The sequence below is a fragment of the Buteo buteo genome, chromosome 13 (genome assembly GCF_964188355.1).
Source record: "Buteo buteo chromosome 13, bButBut1.hap1.1, whole genome shotgun sequence".
Taxonomy (NCBI): Eukaryota; Metazoa; Chordata; class Aves; order Accipitriformes; family Accipitridae; genus Buteo; species Buteo buteo.
In genome coordinates, this window is record NC_134183.1 from 29,159,684 (window position 1) to 29,176,925 (window position 17,242).

General features: G+C 42.0%; 1 protein-coding gene across 6 annotated transcripts in view; it reads right to left on the reverse strand.

Moving 5' to 3' along the window:
- ATOSA (atos homolog A) overlaps positions 1 to 17,242 on the reverse strand; it is a 48,556-nt gene that overhangs the window by 20,455 nt on the left and 10,859 nt on the right. The window contains exons 1-3 of one of the 6 annotated variants that reach the window (XM_075045295.1): positions 8,790 to 8,822; positions 7,317 to 7,417; positions 4,167 to 4,254 (exon numbers count right to left, since the gene is read on the reverse strand). The exons of 2 other annotated variants lie outside the window; for them this stretch is intronic. In XM_075045295.1, the coding sequence (XP_074901396.1) occupies positions 4,167 to 4,218 (52 nt within the window). In that variant the 5' untranslated portion in view covers positions 4,219 to 4,254; positions 7,317 to 7,417; positions 8,790 to 8,822. Of the gene's footprint in view, positions 1 to 4,166; positions 4,255 to 7,316; positions 7,418 to 8,789; positions 8,823 to 15,479; positions 15,597 to 17,242 lie in introns of those variants that run through there. 3 more of the 6 variants (XM_075045297.1, XM_075045296.1, XM_075045301.1) reach the window with 3 other exon arrangements.

The following is a 17,242-nucleotide window of genomic DNA, read 5'->3' on the forward strand; positions in this document are numbered from 1 at the left end:
CAATACATTGAAACTAAAGTTCATTGAGCAGGTGGTCACAAGAGATAGCAGCAGATGACAGACTACTCTAGGAGGGAAAAAAAGAAAAATATGAATTTGGACTGAAGCTACTACACATAAACCAAAACATACGATACTGGAGAACTAAAACCTAGAGGAACATCATTTTGTTTTCCTTTGTCTCCTGCACATACCAACCTCAGCAAAAACTGATTTTCTACATCTTCTGGACAAACAGAAAAGCCCATTTAACCAGAGACGTCATAAAGAGAGTCTTCAAATGCTTGTCCTCCCTCGTCCACTACGCACAAGTGCACAATCACTGGAGCGCCGGAATAAAAAATAAGAACTCAACCCCCCCAAAAAAGTTAAACTGGCTCACATCCCAAACATCTATCAAAGTTAGGTATGTGGTACTAGTGAGTCACAAATCCACTCAACTGTAACCCAGGGACTCTCCCAAAACTTCAGTTAATCCAGTTGTACCCAGCTGACTCCTCTCCCAACTAGGTCACACTTGCGTGGACCAACTCCCTTCCCTGTCCCATCGCAGCATTTTCTGTAGTAATTACAGAAAATGTTTTCCTGAAACATGGGTATAAGAACAGCATTTAATCTATCTTCTAGGCTTAGACAGGAAACGAAGGCATTCGGTATCGTGTAACCTGTTGTGCTCCAGGGGCCACCAGAAGATACACGCGCAAGGCACTGCCCCGTCCTGCCCAGGGACAGGGAGGCAGTGAAGGGCTCCAGCAGAGCTCCTCCGGCCCCGCGACCTCCTGCCACCATGGCCAGGCAGTGCTGCAACCGTCACCTCAGCCCATGCTTGTTTTATTGTCCTAGCACCTTTCATACTGCCCTGGACACCAAAAATATCTACCAAGCTTGTCCTCCTCTTCTCAGGAGGGGAGCTCATTTTGGTAAATTGCCTTTCTTCAAGGAAAGACGAATTTGTTCAGCATGAAGTATCCATTAGTCCTGACCTCCACTGATCTGGAGGGCTACTTTCTTAGAGCTCATGAAACAACTAATAATTGCTTTCAAATACGCTCTATAACAGTCCAGACTTGCCCTGGAAAATCTTTAGGCATCCATAATGGATTTTGAAGGCCACCGATTTAAAGTAATCAGATTTCTATTTCAATTCTTAGAAAGTTGAAACCCAGTAAGCAAAACACTAAACAAAATACAGAGTGCATGGTGTAGGCTATCCGGATTCCCAGCTGATGCAAGCCCTGCTCCTACCCTACCCCAGCCGTCCAGAGGGCACCGTGGCATGATTGCCCACCTCCTCTCTCTGCTTCCTTCGTGTGCTACAATTTTTTTGAAAGACTAAAAGTATCGCTTAAGTACTTGGATCTTATTTTTTGTACTTTTAGCAGAGGCAGCCCGTAAGGAGACGCTTCAGTCTAAGAGTCCCGTGGCAGGAGAGTCAGATACATTGGAGAAAAGCAGCTGTACTGTCAGCGTTCAGAAGCCATCACCTTCTAGCAAAGGCATCGCTGTGCATTTAAAAAATTACACCAAAAGCTCTCTGGCCCTTCCCCCAAACCAGTTAACTCTCAATAAGTTTTATTATCTCGCTACTCCAAGCAGTGGGTTAAAGGTAGTTCCATATTTTAAGAGTAAGGCAGGGATTCAAGAAACTACTGTAAAGGAAATGAAACACAATGTAAACATTTGACTAACAGCTTCTCTTCTGGAATTAGAAACACCTACGGATGCTTTGGTTAACTAATTCCACGTTGTGCTTCACTTCAAAAGAAAGTTGCCCTTGAACCCCCCCAAATTCATGATTTTCTGAATGAGCAGTCATGTTGTGTTTGCATATTACAAACCCGTAATTATATCTGAAGTCACACACTTCAAAAGCCTTGCAATATTAAGAGTTTAAGTATAATTTAAGCTATCAAGAGTTAAAGTCATGAGATGGTCTACTTGCTTCAAGAAACATGCTAGTAGTTAAGTTTACTTAAATTCAAGCAAATGCAATGAACTGGTTACCTTAACTTAGGAATACTCCTATAAAGGTATTTTTTTCCCCACATTGACTCCTGTTTTAGATTCTTAGGGCTCAAGATCTTTGAGCTCCAGGACAGCCATTATGAAAACAAGAGGAGAGCAGCACAGTACCTCATCTTACTCTTGCTTGTCTCCTTACTTCTTCCTGGGTACCAAACTGAACCACTACTTGCCTATCAAAGCAGTTCAGCTGTAGGCAGGAAATGGCAGCAGAGGAACTTTACATTAGGATTAATGCATACCTGCTATCCAAAGAAAATAGAGTATAAGCTATAAAAAAATGCTGGATCTACTTAGTTTTGTGTAGGAGAATAGGAAGAAATTCACCTGCTTTTGTGTTGTTATGCCAGTTTATAATTAGAAAAACAAAACAAAACACACCACACCACACCGTCTTATATGTAAGGGGGGCATTTTTAAAAATCAAGACACAGCTACACGGCAGCAGATGAAGTTACTCTGGAGCTCCAGAGCAATAAAAATCAATCAGTACCAATCAGTGCCATCAGCTCCACTCCAGACTGCAGTGCTGCAGTAAGTCCACTGGTATGTGTGCATCACTGCCTATCTACCGTACACTTCTGCTGGATGCCTCTCACAGCATCCAGAGCTAATCTCGAGGCAGCTTTACCATAAATAAAGTTACCAAAAAGAGACTGGTCTTAAAATCAAGCTGAAAAACAATACAAAAAATGTACAATTCACATTTTACTAAAACTTCTTTAGGTTCAAACAGCTTAATAAGCACAGAAATAAAATTCAGTTAAATTCATTTAAAGCATAAATTTCCTCCAGTAATCTCAGCAACTACAACTCTCAGAGAGTGTAAAATGCAGACTGTTAAACTGATCTGGGTGTTCCCATCTAGCTTCCTGCGTTTTGGCTGACATCCTATTTTCCCATCACCATACTGCTTACTGAGTCACTTCTCTTCTTCCAACTGTAGCTTTCTATTTTTATCTAAGCAACAACAGTTTAACCTGCTTCTTTTGATTTTTTGGCATTAAACCAAATTCTAGATCCAATATTTGCATTTTGATCAGGGAAACTGGTTTTATTTTCTCTTAACTGGACAAAGAAAAGGAATACTTCAGAACATATGATGTAAGCTGAATTGGTTTTTGCTCCACAAGAAAATCACGAACCATGAAGTACGTCAATCATTATGATTTCATCGTCTGTATTTAGTAGAAGGAAAGTAATACCTGAAAATGTGAAGTTTGAGGCTCGTTTCAAACCTCAGTTCACCAAAAATTGCAAGAGAACTCGTATATTCTAAAATACAGTTCTCCCACTGTATCCTGACATGGGTAAATTAAGTGCTGAAATGTCAGTGTAAAGCTGTAAGATTTTCAGTGCTGCAATGTTTAGCATTTTAAATATAAGCGAGTTAGAGGAACAGAACATATGCTTTTTGCTGATACCTAAACTTATTAGTCTACAGAATGGGTTACAAAAGATGCTACTTGTACCGACATGCTATAACCGGACAGGTGCTGAAAGCAAAGAGGACTTGTGTCAGCTAATGCCCTTACTTACGCACACATCAGTTTGTGTTGTCCTTTATATTATGGTTTCCTAGATTGTGATTTCATTAAATGTGACTACACAAAGATCTCTGAAGTTATATTATAATGAAACAAACATGCCTATCAGGAGTAGGCTAAGTAATTTCTGAGTTTTCCGTTCATTCTTCTCGAGCTTTTTACATTTTTCCCTTGATTAGCTGATGCTCTGCCTAAATTAATTACATTAGAACAAACTGCGTGACTCGATAAAACTACCTAAACAAACAAACAAAAAAACTTAAAAAAAACTGACAAAGCAATAGGATTTCTAATTCTTCAACTCAAAACTATTTTTCAGGTATGTCTGTTAGTCCATAAAAGAAAACAATTAGGAAAAAACAGCTCTTTTAGAATAAGTATGCAGCACTAAGTATAGACACTCAGCTGTAATTGGGAGGGAATAAAGGGTTTATATGTAACCGTCACTCTCACCATCAATACCATCCGTGATTTACTACCCTTTTAAATATGCTGATATAAATTTTGCAGAATTATATTGAAAACAAATTACTGAAATGCTGTTTTAAATCCCACCCTAGTTCACAGGAGGAAGCAAGTGCAATGTGGAGATCTGACCTAGGCTAGCTTCACAGTCACTGCCACCATAATGTGAAACCGCATCCAACATGCTTGGTTTGGGGAGCTGAAGGAGCCGTGTGTCACCCTAGAACAGAAAACAGAGCGCACTTAAGCTTACAGAATACGTGAAAATTTCTTCCTAAGGTGTTTTCTGGAAAAACAATTAAGCACTTTTACATTAAAATACAGATTTTCCAATATGAGATTTCTAGATATATATATTCAATCATTTGTTTTTTCACGCTTCCTTCACTGATGTTGATGATGATGACTGTTTCATCTTTCATCAAGGCTTCCCCAGCCAAGGGAACTTAGTTTGGAGATGAGGATGATGATGGCTGATGACCATCTTCACTATTGTTAATCAATTCAAGAACCAGCTTAGCAGCAACTACTTGGCTGAACACACACAGACTGAAGGCTTTCATCAACTTACTCAACCTTATGTTAGCTGTAAATATCATACTGCAGTGGCTCCATAGCTGTTGCTTTCTTTTCAAAGGAAGCCCAAACATGAATTAACAATGAAAAAGCACATGTATTTGGCTAAGCCTCATCTCTTTCTGAAGGCGTATCATCCATACGACAGTTGCAGCAATTGAGTACTGGGAAGTCTAACTGCATTTGGAAGCCAAGACATCCTTCCCATTAAACAGGTTGACGGCAGCTCTGCATTAAATTCCAGCTGTGATAGAATTTTTATAGTACATAAATAAAAATGCATGCCAGAAATTTTATTTGAGGCCTTAAATACAATACAATTCGAGACGACAGACGTAAGTTTCCTCTTTAATTTGTTTAACAATCCAGCTTGACAAAGATTCAACTATTTGCAGACTTCTGCAGTATTTTATACAGAGACTGGTTTAAAGATGGCAAGCAGTAATTTGTGATAATAAATCACTTAGATATTACTGGAAAACAACACAAGACTATTTAAAAATCCTACAGTAAGTATTTCAATGCTTATGACAGCTGCCAGAGAGAGCAGCCCTCCACTTAAAACATGACATGTTTGCATCTTGTGCTGACCGTTTTTTTGCTAAAGTGTTACTCGGTTTATTTCTCTCTAGCTTATCATCTTCACAATATACGCAAGTATCTTTGGGAACAGCATTCACAGCGAGGTAGGGTTACACTTGCCAAAAAATGCTGGGTTTTAAAATTTCCCCACTAACACTAAAAATTAATCTCTTTGGGGTATTCCATGCTTTATCTCATCACCTTAAATATTTATTGTGCATAGAAACTTTGACAATATACTTTCAAGTGTTCTTGTACTTATTTTCCTGTTAATGATGATAAAATAACACATTTTTTCTGAGGAGGAGTAAAGTAGCCTTCAGGTCTCAAAAAGATTTTGAGTGAATGATTTGAAAGCACCATTAAGGGCCTGAACAAAACTGTAATGGGAGCACACACAACTCCTGCTGGGGAAGGCCTGTGTGAGCACAGGTTCCGCTTTGGTTTATAATCACCAGGCACAAACTGGTATTCTTCCTCCCTAAGATCACTGCAAGAAAAAGAATGGTTACATCATGTGCAGTTTGCTTCAGACCATAGTCAGACTTCTTGAAAATAAACCAGAGTGAATTTGAAAAGTGCAGTGTGAAAGCACTGACTCATTTTGGGGTGGAATCAGTAGGGATGCCACAGCTGCTGGAGTCAGGGCCAGCCGCTGGAGTCAGGGCAACCCCCTGGAAAAAAGTACCATGTTGACTTATGGGACCACACATTATGGAAACCCTTCACTAAGCACTGAGCCTTCAACACAGTATTGCTGTCAAAGCAAGTGAAGTTTTTTAAGTACTAAAGCACTCAGCCTTCCACATAGTCCGAAAACTTTCAAACACCAGTAGCCACTTATCTTCACGCTACCATCAGATGCCAACAAGCCCAACCGATGGTTTTTGATAGCCATGATCTTCATGATCTTCAGACTCTGAAGTCAGGAACTACTGACTTTAATAAGCTAATTTAAACTTGCACAAATCAGACATCCCTGGTAATTCCTCTCTGCTTTTAATCTCTTGAAAAGTATCTTTTTTCAGTGTACAGAAAGATCCAAGACAACTGTTCGTAAAGACTGCTGAGGAGCCTCTTGTATGCTGAAAATCTCAAAGCTACCTATTAGTATCTATTTTTAATACATATTTTCTCAGTTTTACTGTGGTAACAAAAAACCCCAAACCAACAGTAAGCCAGAGAAGGCTGTGGGATGGGGATGGGCAGAAGTCTAGGTGTTTTGGGAAGAAAAACATCTATGACCTAGTCCACTTTTTGGTGAAAGTAGTCTACTCTATTAAAAGACTACTAAAAAAAAACCCAAAACTAACTGAGGCCTCCCACATGCATGATTAGCATGTCATTTCTTCAAGGTCAAGAATTTTGATCATAATCTACATGTCACATCTTCAAAAAGTTTTGGTATCATTACTAGCACTACAAATTTGCTAAGAGTGCAAAAGAGCTGCTATCAGCAACTCACCAGTGCAGCGATAAGCCCCGCACCCACCCAAAAAGCAACCCCTCTCCCTCAAGGGCGCACAGCACTCAACTTCAAATATGCTGCTGTTTTAGAGGAACCTATAAAAACTGCAATGTTATGAATGAAAAGAAAGGCCTAAGAATGCCAGCACTCTTACCCAGGTCAGCCGATATCCCTGTTTCAGTTAACCTGAGATCCAGATAGACAAAAGTTATTTTGCTTTATTTTTAAATTCTAGAGAAGATGACAGTCTGCAGTTTTCCATGAGGCTGAAAAGACCTCATGGGCCAGGAACTGAAAATCTGCAACAACAGGGGAGTAATGAACTTTTAGTTCAATCCAAACCATCAGAATAGTCATTTTGCATGTCTGGACCTATTTAGTCTGTGCAAGTACTGAATAGCTTGATGGATGCAGGTTTTGTTCCTCTTTGTTTTCACGCAATTTGAAGAATCACCAGGATCTAGCTGAGTGACATTTATCTTGTTACAGTTCAGATTTACTTTAAGATTTAAAAAATCCAATCAGACTAGTGAAACTCCAGAGCGTTCAGACCTCGTTAGGTTTCCCCCCAGACACACATGCATCTTGCAAAGTACCTTTTTAAAACTGGGCCCACTTGAACACTGAAATTTCAAATAACATACTTGTTTACTTACAAAAGTTAAGTGTCTGCTTTCCCTCTCCCCTTCATCCAACCACCCTGCCAGGCTTGCATTGCCGCTTTGAAGGCCACCAGAAACATCCAGGCACTGGGCACCTCATGGAACAAAACAAGTTTATGACAATCCTAGGCGCAAGACTCTTGCACAAAGTGCCAGAATTAACACTACTAGAGCAAGAATAATAGCGGTGTATTCATAGTGTATCTCTTCAAAACAACTCTCCCTTCAAGGGAAAAAGTGAGTTCACGGATGACTGCGCCGTTGCTGGCACAAAGCGAAGACAGGCACGGTGAGGGCCAGCAGGCAAAAGCCTCCCTGCACAGCGCTGACCTCGAGTCACCCATCATCCCTGGCCTCCGCTCCGCTTACTGGCTGCACGTGTGTTTTGTAACACCCTGTACTGCGTATTCTTAGAACGTACTTTCCAGAGAACCGAAGGGACAGGGCTCACCCCTCCAAGACCACTTCCAACCCAATCTCACCAGCAGCAGCATCCTGCTCCTCAAGATAAACTAGCAGTTTATACAATAGTAAAGGATCCAACCTCTAAGTTTGCCTGCTCTAAAATCAGGTGACCCAAGAGTCAAGAGACAGAGCAATAAATTATTAGGGAAAATAAAACACTACACTAAAAATAGCGTACACGAGCAGTGTCTGAGAAACAACAGGTTTTATCCAGTCAAAGCTCAAGGCCCTCCACAGCCTCTTTTGTGTTCTGTGCAAAAAACAACTGACAAGAGCAAAGACAGATAAACAAATAAAACCCAACTTTAGTTCCTCCTTGATAACTTGCAAATATATATTTAATCAAAAGCATAGAGCAGGGGGAAAAAAAAAAAAAGTTGAATTTGGGGCCAGCAGAAAAGGTATTAATGTCCAAAGTAAATATTCAATGAAACTTACATCAGAAGATGTCAAAATTACTTTCTTTTAGGGAAAATTGCTCCAAGCTGCCTTCAGCTCAGAAATGCCAAAAAGTCACGATCTGCTACACATCAGCTACTACCATAGTTCAGGCAACATTAAGGATTCGCCCACTTATCAGGTTTAATAGATTTAACAAATTATTGTGAATGCTCAAGTTAAGCATCAGGGAGAAAAAAAAAAAAAAGCCCCCACAAACATTACAGAATCCAGATGCCTGACGACCATACTTGTTTTGTCAACCCTCTCAGTTACCAAAAAGATTATACAGAAATTTGCTGTTAGAAATCAGTAAAGAAAACAAATTTCATTACTATCAAGTGAAAACAATGCATAATTTTGCTGGAGGAAGAGGATCTTTTTTTTAAGAGATAACAAAGAAGTGTAGAAGAGTATAGTCAAAAAGATTTTAAGTTTACATTTAGGAACATACGACTACATTGGCTGTGACTGTAAACAGCCCATTTTTGCAATCACTTATCTTCAAGAACTAATAAAAAAACATATCTGAGAGATTTTTAGCACAGAACATTTTATTCTTACCATCTGAATTAGTGGCTGATCTTGAAAGAACCAGAATCTGGCACGGGACTCCAGACAACAAGCAACATGCCCTCTTTATCCCCACAAAAACATGCAAATTGGGTTCACTACGTCCTTGTTGCTGGGCTGGATCCCTAGGAAATAGCATTTAGAGAATTGCTTTCAGTGTGAGCTGGTTTTACTCTTGACTATGGAAAAACACTGTCTGAAATCCTAAGGTTTTCCTCAGATAAATTCTTCACAGTCCAAGCTTTGATGAAGTTGGAAACATGCCTTGCCAGTGGGGACCTCTGGGCTGGGCACAGCCCACATGAATGCCACCCGCGCTTTGGCTAGCAGATGGCAGCGCCTTATCTGCCTGCTCTGGGAAGCACCAGCAGTGCCCGCAGGACTTCTCATGGAATTCATCACCGAAAAGGACTGTCAAAAAAGACATAGAAAAGATTATGCCTCACCAGCATCCAGACTTGTGAGGAAGATATGTCTGGTCGGTGTCTAACAGGAAACCATATTTTCCTGTTGTCTTTTTTGCCTCTCAAAACATCGTCTTTCATAACAAGCAAGTGACTTTTTTCCTTTTTTTTTTTTTTTTTTTTTTTTTTAACTTTCAAGATCTTCCACGGCTTACCGTCATTCCTGTTGTCTCCCACTCACTACTGCAGTAAACTTCCAATTAGCCTCTGATTACTTTAATCACTTGTACTTCCTCTCCCCTGGGTTGTCCTATAGTGGGGAAGAACACACTTGATGCAAAATGAGTCTGCTTTCCAGCTTCTCTGTTACAGTGATAAAGGCTTGTTAGCCTGTAGGCTGGGAGCAGAGTTTATCTGCCTCATCAGTATTATCCCTTTGTTTCCTTACAGCCCTCTGTTGGAAGTCATTGATTTCATGTTTGATACTTGCATAAGGTCTGAGGTGAGGATGGTCTTTTGTTCCATGCTTGTGTAATACTCAGCAAAACATGATACCTGAATGTGCCTCCTAATTTATATCACAGATAACAAATAATTATCTTCAGGTAAGAACTCCAGGAATTTGCTTCCTTTCTCTTTAAAAGTAATATTATGACTGAGTTATACACTTGGAGGCTGAAGAATTCCTCGATCCATCTAGACAATCAAGCACAGCAATATGATACACTCTGGAAATACAGTTTGAGAATATAGTGGCTTGGTACACATCTACATGAAGGGCTTCATTCTGTAAAGAAGCCACTGTTGTAGTGTAAGACCCACAGGCATAGGTGCACCTCACAAAAACAGCAAGCGCTGAAGAAACTATGTGTTCTTAACAGCATTGATAAAACAGACTTACAACAGGTTGCTTATGCTTTATGAGAAGTGACCTGCATTCAGTAATATCCACAGGTCTTGTTCACGGCTTTCCCAGGGGACCAGATCAAAACCCGCCTCGGAAGTGCTTCCCTCCAGTAGTTTCAGTGCCATGAAGTTCAGTCTACACCAACACTCCTTCAGGTGTCCTACCTGAGAGAGAGATATTGAACCTTCTATTTTGCATTTCACTATAGTAGGTACAGGAACTGTAGAGTAACTTTGCTATAAAAATAAAAAGATAGCACGCAGGGTCCTTCTAGCATCCTGCTCAGAGCAGGCAAGGGCAAGCACCTTAGCAAAAAGAGCATGGACAAAGGAGGGCTGTAGCGCTATTTGTCCAGAATACTCCTCCAGTCTTTAACAATTGAACCAAAGGGGCAGAGAAGGTCCACCCCCTCCGTGGCCCCCGCTACAGACCTCCGCTGTCCTACAGTGACATTCCCCTACTCCCACCGAGGAGGACAAACGCCTGCCTGCAAGTCAGATGAAAGGCCACATCCACCCCACGAGCTACAGGTTCTTCCTTGCTCCTCCGTACCAGGTGCAGGCCAAATACATAGAGCTTCCTACCTCCTTCTCCCTTTCCCCTTTGCAATACTACTTGAGTTGCAGTAGGTGATTTTCACATTAAATTAAATGAAAAAGATTCAGATAAATCAGCTCAGATTATAACCTTTTGTATTTAAACTAATGCTTTAACTGCTAGGCATTTTAGAGTGTACCGTACTTCAGACTTCTTTTAGAAAGATCTTATAGGAACTAAAATACACAAGGCCTCTAGGAATTCACATCCACATTCTCTCCTCCTCCTGCTGGTCTGCTTTGCCTCTTAAGATTTTTTTTTAAAGTCGTAAAACCAACAAGTTATCTTCAGTTTCATAAACTCCGCTAAAACTGGAGAGAAAAAAAAAGTGTTAGTTGCCATGGCAGCAGTGAGGAGTCCCCGGGTCAGGATGTAGAGAACTTCTCTTGTTCTGTCTGATCATTTGCATCAGAAGTTCAGCCATCTGTTATTAACTATTTAACAACAGTCTTGCTTATTAGCACTGGTGCTTGCTACTTAAGTTTGCAGAATCTATCTCCCCAGCTTCAGCCCTTCTGTAAATCTTCTAATTAATGTGGAAATTCATCCGAGAGCTCAGTTATCTTTCAGGTAGGATGACCACCATTACTTAAACTTGGTCAATATTCTCCTTTCTCACCAAGGAAAAAGCATAGACTTATGCAGACACCAACCTCTGGAAGCAGTAGCTTTATTGTCAGAGACATCAATTTGAAAACAATTTCATCAGACAGTAGATGATGTGACTGAACTGCAAGACAGGCTGTATTCATCCCATTTAAGCATACTCCACTATATGTTATATTCCCAAGTTCCACAGCATCCCTCAATCTTCTACATCCCATCTTGTCAGCATTGCAGAAGAAAACAGGTTTGTAATTTTATTTAAGAGTATGAATAGCATAGACTCAACTATGTGTTACTAGCAAGGAAATACTGCCTTTTATCCTCTAAGAGAATCTGAAATCTATTCATCTACTAGCTGTACACATTAAGAAAACAAAAACTTAGTTCTCACATTTCCAGGTTTAAAACTGGAGTTAAAAATCTTTCACCTTATCTTGACTTCACTATCTTCATTCAGATCTGTATGACAGAATAGAGTAAAATACTGTTTCCAAGCCTAGTCCTAGGAAAACAGGCCAGTCTTGCTGCTCCTCACTCATCATGCTCTCAGAAGAAAGTGGGAGGCTACACAACGACAAAAGGGGAACAACATGACTGCTTCTTTTACTGTTCCTTAAAACTACTTCACAGGAAAAAAAACACAACAAACCAGTACTATTAGGAGCAAGTAAGGGGCCTTCAGCAGGAAGTTCTTATTTCAGTCATTTAACACCTTAAATGCTGTATCATGGGTAAGAGCATTCTGTTCACAGGTACAGCCAGTAAAGCTCAGATCCTCCAAACTTATCAAAGTGGAAGAAAAATTTGAGAAGTATTTATGTGGGAATATGGAAAGAGAGTTGCAGAGCATGAGAACACTAATTCACACATACAGATAACAAGACAGTATTTTCCAGGCCAGTCTTTCATGCAGATGACAAGCAGACCAGCAGCCTGTTATATGCACTAGCAATCTCAGCATGGCAAGACCTGGTGCAGAGACAGCACTGGCTAAGATGCCTTCTCAGATTCTACAAAGATGAGAGATTTGGTAGCTACAACTGCATGCACATAGGATAGATCTGATATAATGCAATGGTTTAGAGACCCATGTGATACTGTATCAAAACAAGAACCCAGACAGTTTCATTACTTCTGGTTCCAATGAGAATGATGGAACTAAAGAGTCCAGAAGTGTCTGAAAAGGTTTTTCTTTCAGCATGTTCAGGAAAAAGTCTCCATTACAGATATTCACTTCATATGTGAAAGGTTGACGAATTACATCCAGGGCAGCCTTCTGACTATCAAGCTGTATCAACTCCAGAGACTTGCTTCAACTCCAAGAAGATATGTGAACACTGATAGCATACCTAAGCCCAGGATAAATACAGTCAAACGGGGGAAGAACTGTTAAGCACATTTTCTACCTACATGTGAGGCACCTACTAATGCTACTGAGCTGACTTTTTTTTTTCTTCCCCAGAATAACTGAAAAAGAAGAAAATGAGAAACAAACCAAACAGTGCAAATGCACTGTTAATAATAAAGCTTTTAAAGAATATTCACAAGGAGAAGAGATAGAAACACTCAAGAATTCAAGAATTTTATTGTAATGGACAACACATTAAACATTAGATATATAATATGCAGGTTCAATAGGAACTGATACTCTTATAACTTTATTACAACATCATATCAGTTAGAAATCACGCCTTACAACCTGGAAACTTTGCAGCACTGCTGCTAGAACAGAACTAGCTGTGAGGGTACTTAAAAAGGCACACAGGAAAAAAAAGCATAGGACTTGTTAGGAAGTGTCCTCGGGTGAGGAATGCAGATTAAGAATCCCATTACTTTACCTGAAATAAAGAAAAAGACAAAACAAAAAGCCCAGAGCAAACTATTTTCGTGACATCTGACCTCTTCTACTGCAGTTTCTTTCTGTATTCATCTTCTCTTTGTGCTTTCCTACTTCATCTCTCAAAACTTTGATGTTACAACCTGTTCACTGTCATCTAAGTGGTGGGTAATTTATCTTGTGGAACTTTGTCAGAACACGTTTGGCCACCCAGAATCCTCCTCCTAGCTAGTGAGGCTACCTCCAGCTTCAGTAGGTTTGTGTCAGTATTTGCAGTCCAGATTATTGAGAGGCTGGGGTGGAGGGAAAGGAGAAAGGCTAGCAGACCCAAGGCAGAGACTGTACTTCTTCATCAGAAATGCAAGGAGCTCTGAAAGAACTGAGATGAAATTGATGATGGTGGAGCAGCATGAAGCTCCTCTGGTAATTTTTCCAATGCTATTAACCTTCACCTACAAGGCCTGCCCTTAAGCAGTTAAACAGTAACCTGCAAAAGTAAAAAAGTTACAAAAGAGACAATATATGCTTCTCATTTGAAAAATTTCTGGGAGAATGGCCAGGCCCATAAAATTGTTTTTAAAGTTTATTTGGGAGGATAAATGAGGACATTACAACTCTCAAGCTGTGTAAAAGACTGCTCATTTTAAAATGGACACCAGAGCCCACTACGGAATTTTGAATGCATAAAACAAAAGAACATTTTTGATAGTTTTAGAATTGAACTGTGTCACACAGCACAATTCAGCTATTTACAAGTTTCCACATTGTAAGTCATGTTATTAAGCTTTAATAGTCTTCTGGTACTCAAAAGAATAAAATGTTACATAGGGTCAAAATTTAAAGGCTTAACAGAATTTCAGCCAAGAATCTAGTTTGCCTCCCTCTCTCCTAATATGTGGTAATTTTCTACATAGCAAAATGGCAGACATTAAATTAACACATTTAAAATTTCATATAAGCAATTATAACTTTGTCCTCTCAAAAATTCCTTACTACTTTATAAAGCAATGCTTCAGTGATTCAAAACTGATATTCCCACACAAACCATGAGAGTACACTAGTGGAATTGTTCCTCCTCCTGCAACAGGAGGTGAACATCTAATGTCAGCAGGCTCGCTTAAGCTAGAGCTCCAGTACCTTTTGGAGGAATACCAACAAGCTCTAGACCCAGGATGAAAATATATGTTGTTTGGAACAACATTTGCATTTTTAGAGAACAGGTTTGCATAAAAAGGAATGGATAATCCTCAATTCAGCATTGAGTTCAGTATGCTATTTAATTAGCTTTAAACATAGCATATAGTTGAGCAACCAGTAAGCTAATTAAAAATACATATTTTTAGTTACCTCCAAAGCTGACATATTTGCATCAGCTTCATTTGCCCCAAGACAAACAAGTAGTGGCAAAGGGCTGATAATGCTTTCATGCATTGTTTCCAGCAGAAATCAAAATACTGTAATAGTTTCCTCCTGCTGGAGGAAAGGGGGAAAGAAAAAAAAAAAAGAGAGAGAGAGAAACTTGACCTACATAACAAGGCACAGAAGAAACTCAGTTAAGCTGCAGGGTGTTTTTGGGAGGGGATGAGGGTTTTGGGTTTTTTTCCCCTTCATAACAATGAAGAGTCAAGCAGTTACATATGGCTACACTAACTACAACTGTTAGCAGATTTGACATTTAACTAGATGTCTCACTTTTAAGGCTTAAAAATATCCCCCTCCTGTTCCAGGCCATTTCATACTCTTGCCCTAACAATGTAATGAATTAACAGAGTTAATTTTTAGGCTCTCCATTACTTTCCTTTAAAGGGAGGTTGGGAAAAAAAAACCCCGAACCTCACAAAAATCCAACCTTTCATAGGCTCGATACACAGAACGAAAGGAAGAACATAGGGTGAAGCTGTTTGGTTTTTTTAAAGGAACTATTTACCGACTAAAGTACAGCACACTTCTTCGGCTCAACCGGAGAGGCACACTTTAGCACAGACGGATCTAAAAATCACCTCTCGCAGAAAAACACCAACAAAAATTGCAGATGACTCCCACAGCTACGCTGCTCGAACTTGCTCCGAGCCCGGGAAGACCGTCCGGCCCGGTGCCACCGGCCTCCCAAGCCTCCCCACCGCCGCTCCTCCCCGCGCCCCCCTCCCGGAGCCCCCCGACCCGCCCGTTCAAATCGCATCCTCGGCCCCAAAATCCAAGGGCACCCCGCCTCTGGGAGAGCGGGCGCCGCAGCCAGGACCCGCAGCGGGCCGCCCGCACGGCCCGGCCCGGCCCGCCCGGGGGAAGCGGGAGCGGCGGGGGGGGGGGCCCGGTTCCCTGCCGGTACACACCTTCTCTGCGCGGCCCTGTGCTCCCGCAGCGAGCCCCGCCGGCGCGGGTGGGTGCCCACGGCACCTTCCACAAAGGAGGCAGAGTAGGGGCGCGCATAGCAACAGGGCCGGGCGCCGATTGGCCCCGCCGGGCGAGCGCCGGCCTCCTCGGCGGCCCGGCCTCCCCCCGCCCCCGGCCGGCTCCGCCGCCCTGCCGGGGCAGGTGAACGGGGAGGGGGGACAGGAAAAAAAGCCGCTCGAATCGGCACCGGAGCGCTGCCTACTGCCGCGCGTGGCCCTGCCGAGGGAACAGGCTGCCGCGGAACCGCCGGCGCGCGTGGGCGGGCGGCAGGGCGGCCGGTGCCGGGGAGCGCGACCTGCCGGCGGGCCGGGGCACCCACCCGCGGGGCCTCGGGGGCGAGCGGCCGCCCAGGCGGCGGAGGACGGAGCCGCCGACGCCCAAAGGCGGCCGCGTCGTCCCCGTGCCCCCCGGGAGGGGGATTTTAACGCCCGCCGCGGGGAGCGGGCTGCCCGGCGGGCACGCCGGCTTTCTGCTACCGGCCCCGGTACCGGCCAGGAGCGCGGAGCCGGGAACGGCGCCCGAGCGACGCGTCCGGCGGTCACACGCGGCACCGGTTCGGAAGAGTCAGCCCCGAGTGGCAGAGCATGTGAGGCGATGAATATTTACATCTGGAGTGGAAAAAGACGTCAGCCCGCCCTCCCAACTTCCCGCAGCGCTTTTTCCACTGCTCGCCTCAGACCCCTCGGAAGCGGCTCAGCTGCCTCAGCCCTCCAACCCTTCCAGCGTACGCAGCGGGGAGGAAAATCCCGTCACTAGCTCTTCCTCGCATTACTGTAGCTCTTAAACCCACCCCACGAGCACCCTACTTCAGCATTTTTTACGACCCCCCTCCTCAGTTTTTTAGCCGGCGTGCTTGGGGACTAATTTATGAGGTTGTTTCAAGCGAGTAGTCTCAAAACCGCGTATTATTCTAGGTGCAGTCTAAACTACATGTTGTCTCCATTAAACAGTTTCATCCAGTTCTTACCTATTTACAGGAACTAAAGTCAGATGACATTCACCATATTAACATAATCAGCACCAAAAAAAAAAATAATCTTACTCTCAGCCTAACCACGTCACAAAACAAGACTAAAACTGTTGTTCTGTAATTAGATGCCACGAAACCATGAGAAGTCCAGATCAAACTAGACTTCACAACCACATCCAAAATCCAGTAGCACCCACTCACGCATTCAAGAGCATGGAAAACATGCTACTTACTTCACAGAACAACGGCTTTTCCCCATTCACATTTTACATAGCAGTATCATTTAGCTGTGGTTGCGAGAAAACATAGCCTACACGAGATTTTAAAGCAGACATTTTATCCGGGGAAGGTTGGATACCTTTTAGTGGTTGGTCCATTTAAAGATTGTAGATACAGATAGTGCCTTACAGAAAGTTATACACAAAACATACCATTTCATTAGTCACTGACATTCAAGCTTCCTGTATATTTTATCTCAGTTTGCTTTCCAAGTATTTTCCTTTCATGGAACATTTACTTCTACAAAAACACCATAGTTTACATAGTTGTCTGAAAAAGCAATTTCAAGTTTTCTTAATCAAGCAACCACCTAGTCTTTGAAAAAAGTACTCAGATGATTTTCTGTGAAACAGTTATTCAGTATCTATGGGAGGAACGGGAGGGGTAAGAGGAATATTTATCACATTGGTAAACACAGTATGTTGAAAAGCTTTGCTAACAAGAGGCAGAAGC